A 13,189-nucleotide genomic window follows, 5' to 3' on the forward strand; every position below is an offset into this window, starting at 1 on the left:
CCCTCACCAGCAGTACGCTCGCCCCTGTCCCAGGTGCCCGTAGGTACGCCTCTGCAGCAGGACAGCGTGCAGGACGGCACAGCGCAGGACGGGCCCCGCCTCCACCGGGTCGGTCACGGCGGCCGCCGCCTGGCGCAGAGAGCAGCGGAGCGCCTCCTTCAGGTCCCAGGGGGAATTGCAGGCCAGACGGAGCGCGGACGATCGGACCGCCGCTGCGGGAAGACGGGGGGGGGGGGGGGGGGGAGGTGGGGGTGGGGGGGGAATGGGAAGAGAAATGAAAGAGTGCAGAAAGAGCGGCTTTCCTGAGAACGGGCTGAAAAACAGGAAACTGGCCCTGGGAGGAATGTGCAGCGGCTGCAGCCGGGTCTGAGCTGACACTGGCATGCCCTTACGGGCAGGGCTGGCACCGTTTATTTACCCGCCCTGGTTATATATGCATGAACACAACAGCTCATGTATATCCTATGGATCTTTATCTAACCGCTCTGGTTATACATGCATGAACACAACAGCTTATGTGCATCCTATGGATCTTTATTCAACTGCTCTGGTTATACATGCATGAACACAACAGCTCATGTGCATCCTATGGATCTTTATCTAACCGCTCTGGCTATACATGCATGAACACAACAGCTCATGTGCATCCTATGGATCTTTATCTAACCGCTCTGGTTATATATGTATGAACACAAAACATACAGCTCATGTGCATCCTATGGATCTTTATCTACCCGATCTGGTTATACATGCATGAACACAATACATACAGCTCATGTGCATCCTATAGATCTTTATCTAACCGATCTGGTTATACATGCATGAACACAACAGCTCATGTGCATCCTATGGATCTTTATCTAACCGATCTGGTTATACATGCATGAACACAATACATACAGCTCATGTGCATCCTATAGATCTTTATCTAACCGCTCTGGTTATACATGCATGAACACAGCAGCTCATGTGCATCCTATGGATCTTTATCTAACCGATCTGGTTATACATGTATGAACACAACAGCTCATGTGCATTCTATGGATCTTTATATAACCGCTCTGGTTATATATGTATGAACACAAAACATACAGCTCATGTGCATCCTATGGATCTTTATCTAACCGATCCGGTTATACATGCATGAACACAACAGCTTATGTGCATCCTATGGACCTCTGTTGTAAAAAAACATAGCATATTTTTCTTTACGCTAATAACAGAGGTCCATATTTAAACGCTCTGGTTATATATGTATGAATACAATACATACAGCTTATGTGAATCCTGCACACCCTCTGCAGTGAGAGTAAAGAAAAATGACCCTGCAGATACAGCAGATTCTTTGGGCTGGTTTATATGCATGCAGGGTGGGGTAGCAGGGGGACATGATACCTGGGATGGACAGGGGTGCGTCTCCCCGGGTGATGAACCACAGCCTGAAGCGGGGGTGCACCTGCGTCTGCCCAAACGGCCCACCTTCAGTAGGCCCCTCCCCCATCTCCACATCGGTCACGTGGCCTGAATAACAGAGCGAAACCTCACTGCACACATTTTCATTGGTTCTTCGGAATGCCAGAATATAATGACAACACACGTATGTAAAGCGTGTAAAACATAAGTCAGGATTTGTTATTGTTTTGGTGCAATTGCATGGGTTTTAATTCATTTGTTTCATGGTGACAAAATCAACTACTTCACCTATCTACAGACTATTCATCAAAACACCAAATGCAAGAGAAAAAGCTAAATGGATCAACATATGGTAAGCTGTGGCCAGCTCACCTCCGTCTGTGCACGACAGTAGCTGAGTCACCCGACACACCACCTCCTCATCCCATTGGTCCAACAGATGACAGTTATTGAAAACCAGCCAATGGCCTTCCTGCGCAGCCAAGTCCAGTGCCTTAAGCACCACCTCCCTCTGACACTCGGCCCCAAAGGAAATCACCTGCACCCTCTTCACCTGGAAACAACACCAACAGTGTGGCTTTTTCGTACATCAAATCTCAAAATAAAAGTGATCTCTTATATCAGCGGTTCCCAACCCTGTTCCTGCAGTTCTACTGTCCTATCAGATTTCACTCCAACACCGACAAAGCACAACTCATTCAACAGCTAGTGAGTTTGTTCAGCTGCTAATTAGTAGAACCAGGTGTGCCAAATTAGGGTGGAAATGAAAACCTATAAGGATGGTAGATCTCCAGAAACAGGGTTGGGAGCCACTTGTCTTGTTGCTTGGACCCCAACTGAGCCCGACCGTGACCCTGACATCTACAAACCCCTTTCAATTAGCGATTAAACAATGTTCATCTGTCCTTGTCGAATCCGCACTTCCTCCAGCTCTACTCACCCTTCTGTCCTCCGCCAGGCCCTGGGCAGCCTGTTCTACCCAGTGCAGGGGGTGCACAGGCGGTGGTCCTGGTTCGCTGGGACCTGGGAGGATGAGAACGATGGGTCCCTCAGTTTCCTCTAAAATTTGGGACAGGGCCTCGGGGGTACCAGGGTGCGGGTCGCTGGCCAACGGCGACTGAAAGGGTTTCCCCAGCTGGCAGGCCGCCAAGTCGTTCGCCACGGCGGCCAGCCAATGAGGGAGCAGCGTCTTCCACAGCAGAGCACGCTGCAGGACGGAGAGGTGGGAGTGGGAGGGGCACGGGACGGGACCAATCACGGTGGAGGAGGGGTAGCGCAGGTACTCCGCCCACTGTTCGGGGCAGGAGGTGAGGGAGGAGACCAGGCCCCCGAAGGAGGGCAGGCTCTCCAAGCGGAGGACCTCCGCCTGAACTGCGCGGGGGATCCAATCGGGGAGCTGCGTCGGTGGCGTGGGAGGGGCTTGGGCGGGCTGGGCGGAGCCGGGAAAGTCCTCGTCGCCCAGCCCCCGCAGGAAGGCCGCCCTCTCGGCCTCGGGGCGGCCTTCGCCGTGGTGGGACATCGCCACGGCAACCAGCAGCCGCAGCACGCCGGCGTGGCCCTGGAACAGGCACGGCCGGTAGCGCGCCATCAGGTGGGCCACCAGGACGTCCGCCGAAACCGCGCCCGTCCCCGCCCCTGTCCCCGTCCCCTCCTCCCCTCCGAACGTCAGATCCGGCGCCTCCCGCAGAGCCAGGGCCTCTCGGAGGGCGATCAGGTAGCGGGGCAGGGGGAAGCGGTAGAGCGGGGAGAGGCGGGACACGTCCTGCAGCGCCCCGTAGAAGGCAGCGAGAGGCTCCGCCTCCCCGCGGAGACGCGCCAGCAGAGGGCGCTGCCGCTCCAGCTCCTGGTCCAGCTCCAGCAGCTCCGCCCGCAGGCCGGAGGCGGCCGCCTGGCAGGCCGACACCCGCGGGAGGAACCGGGGGTCCTCCAGGAGAGGGGCGGAGGACTGCAGGACGTACTCCATCAGAGAGGCCTGACGAAAAGAGAGGGAGGTGAGCAAAAGCAGTCCGTCGTTATGCCTGATGTATTCACCTGACGTGCGTTAAATATGACGAACGTTCGTGGCGAACTAAGTTTGCGGCCAGCAGTTACCGCTGAACGATTTTAAATGAACATTCCATTTAGTTCGCCACCAAACATTTTTTTTTTAAATGGATACGACTAAACAGAAAAAAAGCAACTTGGCCAATGTTAACATAAGTGAGAAAAACTAGCTAGATTAGGTCTAACAATGCTAGCCAGCTGATTTTCTGCTTACATAGGATTTTTTTTAAAGGTCAGAACTGTTTGCAGCGAACAGAAAAAAAGTTTGAATCTGTTTGAATATGTTCACAAACGTTAGCGAACGGTCATCGCCTTGAACGCACGTCAGGTCTACCACAAGTTTCATAAACAGATATCGTTGGCCACGGAATGTTCCGAAGGGCCTGTTTTACCTCCTGCTGGCGCAGTCGGTCCAGAAGCATCAGTTTCTCTGCCCTCGACTGGCGATCCTGCGACCATATTTGGGGGCACTTTGACTGCATCATTTCGGCCAGCGTTAACTCCTGCAGCTCTGCTCCACTCAAGGAGAGGTCAACCACCCGCACCTCAGCCAAGATTAAGGGGTGGATCTCTGTGTTTTTCAAAAAAGGGGCAGGGGTGGGGAGGGGGGGCATACAAAGGGAGAAAGGATATATAGAAAACATCAAGTGATACAATATATTAATATGTACTCAAAATACACTGCAAGTATGCAGACACCTGCCATCCAACATCTTATCCAAAATTATGGGAACTACTGCAATATGGAGTATGTCCACCCTTTGCTGTATAACAACCTTTTGGCTTTATACTAGATGTTGGAGCATTGCTGCAGGGATTTGCTTCCATTCAGCCAGAACAGCATTAGCGAGTTTGGACACTCGCTAATGCTCACAGTTGGCTTTCCAACTGATCCCAAAGGTGTTGGATGGGGTGGAGGTCAGGGCCCTGAGCAGACCAGTTAAGTTCTTCCATACCGATCTTGACAAAACCATTTCTATATGGACCTCGCTGTGTGCCCAGGGGCACTGTCACACTGAAACAGGAAAGGGCCTTCCCCCAAACTGCTGCTGCAAAGTTGGAAGCACAGAATCGTCTAGAGTGTCATTGCGTTAAGACTTGCCTTCGCTGGAACGAAGGGGCCTAGCCCAAACCCTGAAAAACAGCCCCAGACCCAGGGGGCTGTGTATGTAACTTGTTGCTCATTAGTATTCAGGGTCGGTGTTCAGTTCTTCACAGGGGTGTTTTTAGCGCTGGTGTGAATGCATCGTTAACTACGAGGGCCTCACCGTGGAGCAGTGCCCCGACGGGCAGGGAGGTGCTGAGGGAGAGGGAGAAGCCCGGCCGGGCAGCGGGGGGGGCCCCGGCCCGTCGCCCCAGCAACCCCAGCAATCCGGGGGTCGGCCGCGCTCGCTCGACGTGAGTCACCAGCACCGTGAGACCTGCAGGGGAGGGGAGACCAGACCGGGGGGGGGAGGTCGGGGGTTGGGTTCGGGTCCAAAGGGAGAGATAAGAAGCCACCGCATCATCGCCAGCAGCAGGCTACACAACCTGTGTTACTGCTGCGCAGGATTAGCCAGGATGGTTAGATAGTGGAATCAGCACGGAGGACAAAAGCTCTGCAGACTCCAGAACAGAAACGGCCGCAGGGCAATGGCATGCTAACGGCATGCTAACAGCGTACGACAGACAGGCAGCAATACAGGACAACGGAGAAGCGTCTAAAGCTAGCTGAGAAGCAGCTGAAGCTAGCTGAGAAGTGTCTAGAGCTAGCTGAGAAGCATCTGAAGCTAGCTGAGAAGCGTCTGAAGCTAGCTGAGAAGCGTCTGAAGCTAGCTGAGAAGTGTCTAAAGCTAGCTGAGAAGCGTCTGAAGCTAGCTGAGAAGTGTCTGAAGCTAGCTGAGAAGCATCTGAAGCTAGCTGAGAAGCATCTGAAGCTAGCTGAGAAGTGTCTAAAGCTAGCTGAGAAGCGTCTGAAGCTAGCTGAGAAGCGTCTGAAGCTAGCTGAGAAGTGTCTGAAGCTAGCTGAGAAGCGTCTGAAGCTAGCTGAGAAGCGTCTGAAGCTAGCTGAGAAGTGTCTAGAGCTAGCTGAGAAGTGTCTAAAGCTAGCTGAGAAGCATCTGAAGCTAGCTGAGAAGTGTCTAAAGCTAGCTGAGAAGTGTCTAGAGCTAGCTGAGAAGCGTCTGAAGCTAGCTGAGAAGTGTCTGAAGCTAGCTGAGAAGTGTCTGAAGCTGGCTGAGAAGTGTCTGAAGCTAGCTGAGAAGCAGCTAAAGCTAGCTGAGAAGCGTCTGAAGCTAGCTGAGAGGCGTCTGAAGCTAGCTGAGAAGCGTCTGAAGCTAGCTGAGAAGCGTCTGAAGCTAGCTGAGAAGCGTCTGAAGCTAGCTGATGGAGAGGTGTCTATAGCGAGCTGACAGAGAGGCGTCTATAGAGAGGTGACGGAGAGCGCCCGTACCTTTCTCTGCCCCCTCTCTCAGTTTATCCAGCAGGGCGGGGTCATCGCCACTGACCACCAGGTCATACTCATCCTCCCCCTGGGCCTGACCCTTTCCCTCTGAGCACTGGCCTACAGAGGACAAATGTGACGGTGACAACAGGGATGGCAACAACATTACTGAAGCATGTGGTGGACAAATTACAGAGCACAGGATGAATTACAACTTCATATAATGATACAAATGTCATGAACAGCCTGGTTACCTGTATCCAGTAAGCACATAGCAATTCAGTGAAAAAAAGAAAAGAACACAAAAAGATGTAGAGACACTTGTGCTGTTCAAGACCAGGCTAGTCACTGTGCTGGATGCACTTACAGATAGCAGGCAAGATCACACGCCTAAATGCACTGAATGGCCTGTTCTCATTATCAAGCAATGTAATACTTTGTCGTGCGAGTAAGTTCAAAAGTACGAGAGCAGCAGGTTAGCTCACCCAGCGACAGTGAGGCCGCCATGCCCTCCCGCTGCTGCGCGTCTGCCAGCAGGGGGCAGTGTTGAGCCCTGCGGTTCCTACAGGCCCACAGCAGCAGGTTCAGCAACAGCGCTGGAGCCACGCCCTGGGCCACGCCCCGGGCCACGCCCTTAACCTCGCCCACGAGCCGGCCCACGAGCGCTTGCGGGTCCTCTCCCAGGGGAATGGGGACGTAGGGAGCGGGCAGAGCAGCGGGGCGGGACGGGGCGGAGAGGTGTGCCGTCCTGGGGTCCTCGGGGTCAGTTTCGACGTGGCCCGTCAGGCACAGCTCGCGCCACTTCCCCAGGAGCTCCGAGCGCACGTCGGGCCCAAACGGACCCAGGTACGCCAGGGCAGCGGCCAGCGTTAGGGCGTCCCCTGGGACTGTCCCGATGCCCCTCTCTGTCTCCTGCAGGGAAGGAAGAGGAACTGTCCCTTTAAAATAACATAAAAACATTCTCCGACCGAACGACATGAAACTCAAAAAAGAGTGATACAAATACTGTTTGTATCACTCCAGGTAGAATGTCAACATTTATTTATTTACACACCTAAACAAGTCATGACCTCGCATAGAGCACTCGACTTGACTTTGGTGAAATAGCTAAGGGATCTCAGAAGGTCTCCTTTCATTTCTTCTTGGCCTAAATAATTAAAGCCTGCAGTTTGTTTGTGGTTCTCCTGACGGTCCGTTTATGTGAGCTTGGCCCAAGCGAGCTGTGTGCGGAGAGCTGCAGCGTCAAATTAGGCTCCACAGAGGCCTGGTGTGCGCTGGTGTCTGTTCCAGCTGATTACCCTGCTTTAAACGCCCCGATTGGCTAATTAGCCACATCTCCGCACGCTCATGCGCTTCTCAAGAGCAGTGCGGGACCGGAGGGGATGTGTACCGTCCTCCTCTGCTGTAATATTTCATTATATCTTTAAAAATGCTAAACACAAATGACTGCGTGAAAAGAGAATTTTAAAGCAGAACATTTTAGAGCACAAACCAGCATAAACAGGGGCCCCTCCAGAAGCTGGGTTTGTCAGCCTTACTGCAGAGAGACAGAACTAGAGCGGCATTGGAGCGTCCGTGTCGTACCCGTGCCGAAGCGCTCCAGTCGGCGATGTGTGGCGCCACCTGCTGGACGGCGGCGGCGGCGTCCCTCTCCCGCGTCTCGGCGCGGCGCAGCCGGGCGGCCAGCTCCTCCGCCTCGCGGCGGGCCGCCCCCAGCCGCCGCTCCGCCTCCTCCAGGCCCGCCCGCGCCTCCTCCTCCCGCAGCCGCGCCACCCGGAGCCGCGCGCGGGTCTGTGCGGCGGCCTCCTCCAGCCGCGCCCGCCGGGCCTCGTGCGGCGCCACGCTGCGGCGGGCGCGGGCGTACTGGTGCACCGCCCGCGCCCAGCGGCACAGCGACTCGCACGCCCGGCTCACGCCCCGCGCCGCCTCCGGCTCGAACCCGGGCCGCGCCACCGCCGCGCTCAGCGCCGCGAACAGCTCCCCGCTCAGCGCCGAGCGGTCGTAGAACTCCAGCTCCTGGGAGGGGGAGCGGGAGGGGAGCGGGAGGGGGAGGGGGGAGCAGGAAGGGGAGCGGGAGCGGGGGGGGGGGGGGGGGGGAGGGGGAGAGGACACGGAGCCAGGTCCTTTACAATGGACAGCACACACTCAAAATATCTAACAAGCTTCTGTGTCACTATTTTTGTGTTATTTTCAACATGTTTTGTAGTCAAAGGTGCTACTTTGGTGTTACAAATATTAAATATATGTGTTACAAAGGGAGACTTTTTAACACAGACTGCGAGGAAAGTAACACAAAATGTGCTGTATTTGACTAGACATAGCAGTGTGTTAAAAATGTCAACGTGTTGTTTGTAACACGTCTGTTCTGAGAGTGCACTTGCATATAAACACCCAGTTTTTACTGTCTCTGCTAAGACAGCAGTGTAATTCACACGCCCTGAAAGAGAAACTGTGGACATTTATTAAAAACACTGAGCCCCCCCCAGTCCGTCCTTGCTCCTAGCGGGAGGGATACGTAGCGCTGGTGTGATGCGATCGCTCGCTGCTCCAGTCTCTTACCTGCAGGAAGTTGGGCCTCCCCAGGAGCTGCTGACAGCTCTCCCAGGTGCAGGGGCGGCCGAACAGCATGCACACCACGTCCATGACCGCCATCACGCCCTCGGGGGGCCGCCTGTACCGCCGCAGCTCCTCCAGGTCTGATTGGCTGAGGGACTGCATGGCCTCCAGGGCCGCCTGGTACAGGGGGCTCACCTGTAAAGGGGGGGAGGGGCACTATTGGGTTGAGGTGGTGCGTCATGTGACAGTGAAAAAAAATTTAATCCGCTTGCATGCGGTGTATTCTTCATTAACTCAGTGCTGCCCCCTGCAGGAGCACTTAATTGTTTTGTACTCAACTGCGACACAACAAAAGCACCAGTTTGAAGTCTGTTGAGCAAGTGATGCAAAATTAAGGAAAACGGTCATTACTGTTGAACGTAATTATACTGTAATACATCTCTGTATGGCATTGCATGTGGAGAGTGTACCTATGAGACCCCAAATGGGTCCAGCCTCTCCCTGCATTCTGCAGGTTTTATGGGGACGAGGCGCGTACGAGCTCAGGCTGACCTGCTGCAATGCGTCCTGGGACAGCTGCCGCGCCTCCTGCAGCTGCTCCTCCAGCAGCGCCAGCTGCGTCTCCTCCAGGAGGCAGTGCTGTCGAGCGCGCTCACACACCGCCTGGCTGGCCTCCACAGCACGCTGCAGCTGGGCCTGCCACTGCGCAGACACGCCAGTGAGTTACACACGCAGTCAGGCTGCGCATAATGCACTCATACAGTACACTCATACAGCATACTCACTAATACACACTCATACAGCACACTCATATACAACACACTCACTAATATACACTCATACAGCAAGCTGCAGCTGGGCCTGCCACTGCACAGACACGTGAGTGAGTTACTCACACAGTCAGGCTGCGCATAATGCACTCATACAGCACAGTCATACAGCATACTCACTAATATACACTCATACAGCATACTCATATACAACACACTCATACAGTACAGTCATACAGCATACTCACTAATATACACTCATACAGCATACTCATATACAACACAGTCATACAGCACAGTCATATAGCACAGTCACTAATACACACTCATACAGCATACTCATATACAACACACTCATACAGCACAGTCATATACAACACAGTCATACAGCACACTCATATACAACACACTCATACAGCACAGTCACTAATATACACTCATACAGCACAGTCATATACAACACACGCACTAATACACACTCATACAGCACACCCGTATACAACACACTCACTAATACACACTCATACAGCACACTCATATACAACACACTCATACAGCACACTCATACAGCACAGTCATACAGCACACTCATATACAACACACTCACTAATACACATTTATACAGCACACTCATATACAACTCACTCATACAGCACACTCACTAATATACACTCATACAGCACACTCATATACAACACACTCACTAATATAGACTCATACAGCGCACTCACTAATATACACTCATACAGCACACTCATGTACAACACACTCACGCTAGAAAATAAAAATAAACCAGCACTCACAAACAGTACTCGGAATACAGTGGGGGGGGGGGACTAAGAAGAGTCCTTTCAGTGCAGCCTGCTATTGACCCTGGACATCAGGTGCTTGGATTTACCTGCTGGGCTTCAGTGAACTCTGTCCTCAGGCTGGACACCTCCTGGCTGTACTGGTCGGCCTGGTCAGTCAGTTCCTTCATTCGACTTAAGATGGCTGCCATTCTGAGAAACGGGCACACAGACATATGCACAAACAAACAGAAAAAAGGAAGAGCTACAGGGATGTTCTCAGTTCTCAGTCTTCTGGCAGTTTGTGTTCTAATTCACAGAAAATGCCACATTAAACCACTTGGTTAAGTTGGCAAGGATAATACCAAAGGTCGTCCTGCAATCCTATTTAATTAATCCCAGAATACCCTCTGCCATGTTGTCTTTAACAGAAGCCAAGTCTCATGTGTTCAAAGTGCCTTGTAGAAAATCCCCCCACCCCTAGTTTCTCCTCACCTGTTGGCCTGACTCCGCCCCTCATCGTACAGGTGCGCACAAAGGAACAGGAAGTGTGACAGGAACTCCATGAAAGTCTGTGGACCAAAGGGCTGCAGGTCTGGAGTTAGGACAGAGGCGTATCTCCGTGCTGATTGGTGAATCCCAGCCATGGCCTGAGAAAGACTGAACACCAGGCAAGACCCATCTACTGGGGAAGAGTAACATAAAAACAAACCAAATTATTTAAATCAATTAAGCCCAAGATACAGAGAGATAAACACAATTAATCACATCGGTACATTTACATGCAAATAAATACACCAAAGGAAACAGACCATCGTTTAAAAAAATGCTGCAATAAATCACTTGATAGAATCTATAATGAAAACAACGGGGAAAAAACAACCTTATTCACAAAGGCTTGTTCGTTTTACCATATGGTGCAAGGCTTAACATATGGAAATACTAATGCATTTAGAAAAAGATTTATATTATAAGAATTACATCAGCCAACTAGATATAATTATTTAGTTTAGATAAGTATGGTAGCATAATGAACCTTTGGGGTTCAGGTTGGGAATCTGCAGATAGCTCTTCAGGTGGTGAGTGGCCACATCGATGAGGGACTCTGTGGTCCAGGGCTGGTAGACCTCCACACAGCTACAGAGACTCAGGGCTCTGGCCCAGAACCCCCCCGCCCCAGGACACTCTCCACCAGGGGCCAGGGGCAGCAGCAGGAACACGTGCACATTCCACGGGACCTGTCGAAAGTACCTGAGACACGGGGCAGCTCTGGGTCACCACGGTGACCGCAAGGGCTACATGTGAGCTGCGGTTTCAAATCTTACGTCAAGTGAAGCCAAAAAAAAACAGCCAAAAGAGCTGAACTGAGCTCTATCCCAAACAAGGAAGCAAGCAACTGAAGACCCAGATGAGAACACATACTGTACCCCTCTTACCTCTCCGTTCCTTGGTCTTCCTCATGTCTGTGCGAGCCTTTGGCCAGGCTGCTGATCTTCCACTCCTTGTAGGAGTAGAGCGTCGGGAAGGTTCTGTTGCCCATGGCGACCAGCAGCTCCTCCCTAAACTCCTGGCTGGCGCTCTCGTGCACCAGCAGCACCAGGCCCTCCCTCCGCACCCCTGCGCGGGCGCCGGCCTCCTTGAGCGCGTCCCACGCGGCCGCCGCGTTCCCAGAATGCACCTCCAGCAGCCGGCAGCCCGTCAGCCGGGCGGCCAGGCGCACCGCGGTCTTCCTCCCCGTGCCCTTCGCCCCCCCGAGCAGGACCCCGTGCCCCCCGGGCAAGAGCAGGGCGCGGAGGACGCGCGCCAGCTGGCGCACCCCCTGCCCGTGCACCCCGTAACCGGCAGCGCGTCCGTCCCCTTCCTCCCCCTCCCCCTCCTCTTCCTCTGTAAGCTTCGCCGCGGCGGCGAGCTGCTTCGCCAGCCCCTCCGCGTCCTGCTCCTTGTAGGCGGAGTCGCGTCTGAGGCTGCGGAGCCGGGCGTGGAGGTGGAGCGGCCCGGAGAGGTCCGGACCGAAGACCGGGTCCAGGAGGGACGGCCCCAGGTCTCGCAACGGCTCCCCGGCCGTTCTGGCGCCGACCGGACTCTGCTCTGCCTGCGCGGCGCGGTCCGCACTGGTGCATTGTGGGAGCCGGACGACGAGCCTCCCGCTCCTCTTCCCGTCCGGCTTACTCCGGGGCCTGGCCTCTTTACGGGGGGAGGGCTGCACGGTTGAAGGGGTCCTTGAGGTTTCAGACAGGGTGTCGGTATCTCCGTGGTTTACGCTCTCCATCTCAGGCTCGTCAGAGAGGATCTCGCTCAGCGCATCCTGCTCACTCAGACTGTCTGAGACGAAGGAGCTGCTCCCCTGCTCCCCAGTCTCTGTGTGGTCTTCATCCTCCTCCTCCTCCTCTAAGGAGGAGGCAGGGGACTCCTCCCTCGATGACGTCACCTCCTCCTCTCCCTCTCCAGGATCCCGGGCCGCAGACGGGTTGGGAGTGCTGGACTCCCCCGCCTCGCCGTCCGTTTTGGGCTCGGAGGCCAGCCTGCTGGCAAAGTTCCTGTGGGCCACCTGGGTCAGCAGCGCCAGCGCCTCCCCGCGCTCCTCCTCGGAGCAGAGCCGGTCCCAAAACGTGCGCAGGCACTCGTGTGCCCAGAGCCGGACCACGGCGAGGGCCGAGGAGGAGGAGCGGGAGGCCCGGAGGTGGGGGGCACCTCCCCCCCAGGGGGGCCTCCACAGGCACATCCCCTGGAAGACCTTCCGCAGGTCGTGCGGCGAGAACAGGAAGTGGGGCCTGTCCGCGCGGGGCGGAAACGCTAGCCTGACGGCACGGTACAGATCCAGGGTGGCGGCGAGGATGCAGTCGCGCATGTCGGCCACCAGGGGGAGCTCGCCGAGACAGAGCTGCAGCCGGGGGGAGTGGATGGAGAACAGCAGGGGCTCGGACAGGTCCGGCAGCGCCAGGACGGAGAAGAGGCGGGACAGGCGGGGGGACAGGCCCCCGCAGCCGGACCCCCCCTCCCCGGGCGTGGCACAGGAGGCCAGGAAGCTGAGCGCTCCGGAGCTGCAGAGCCGGAAGTGCCGGCCAGCGGGGGTGAGCACGCCCCCTGTGGTCATGCACTGCCGCAGCGCCTCCAGGGCCATCGACGCCTTCCCATAAGCATCTGGGTACGGGCACACAAGCGCATGTGACTAACCAGACATCGGCCGTTTCATTTTA

General features: G+C 54.8%; 1 protein-coding gene across 1 annotated transcript in view; it reads right to left on the reverse strand.

Annotated features, from left to right (window-relative positions):
* LOC118209172 (dynein heavy chain domain-containing protein 1) overlaps positions 1-13,189 on the reverse strand; it is a 35,882-nt gene that overhangs the window by 3,664 nt on the left and 19,029 nt on the right. The window contains exons 24-38 of the mRNA XM_035384332.1: positions 11,429-13,133; positions 11,029-11,243; positions 10,488-10,677; positions 10,103-10,205; positions 8,987-9,136; positions 8,438-8,629; positions 7,463-7,894; positions 6,364-6,790; positions 5,888-5,998; positions 4,725-4,877; positions 3,849-4,027; positions 2,354-3,385; positions 1,786-1,966; positions 1,396-1,521; positions 8-212 (exon numbers count right to left, since the gene is read on the reverse strand). Coding sequence (XP_035240223.1) covers positions 8-212; positions 1,396-1,521; positions 1,786-1,966; positions 2,354-3,385; positions 3,849-4,027; positions 4,725-4,877; positions 5,888-5,998; positions 6,364-6,790; positions 7,463-7,894; positions 8,438-8,629; positions 8,987-9,136; positions 10,103-10,205; positions 10,488-10,677; positions 11,029-11,243; positions 11,429-13,133 — 5,401 coding nt within the window. The remainder of the gene's footprint in view (positions 1-7; positions 213-1,395; positions 1,522-1,785; positions 1,967-2,353; positions 3,386-3,848; positions 4,028-4,724; positions 4,878-5,887; positions 5,999-6,363; positions 6,791-7,462; positions 7,895-8,437; positions 8,630-8,986; positions 9,137-10,102; positions 10,206-10,487; positions 10,678-11,028; positions 11,244-11,428; positions 13,134-13,189) is intronic.

This window comes from Anguilla anguilla, chromosome 12 (genome assembly GCF_013347855.1).
Source record: "Anguilla anguilla isolate fAngAng1 chromosome 12, fAngAng1.pri, whole genome shotgun sequence".
Classification (NCBI taxonomy): domain Eukaryota; kingdom Metazoa; phylum Chordata; class Actinopteri; order Anguilliformes; family Anguillidae; genus Anguilla; species Anguilla anguilla.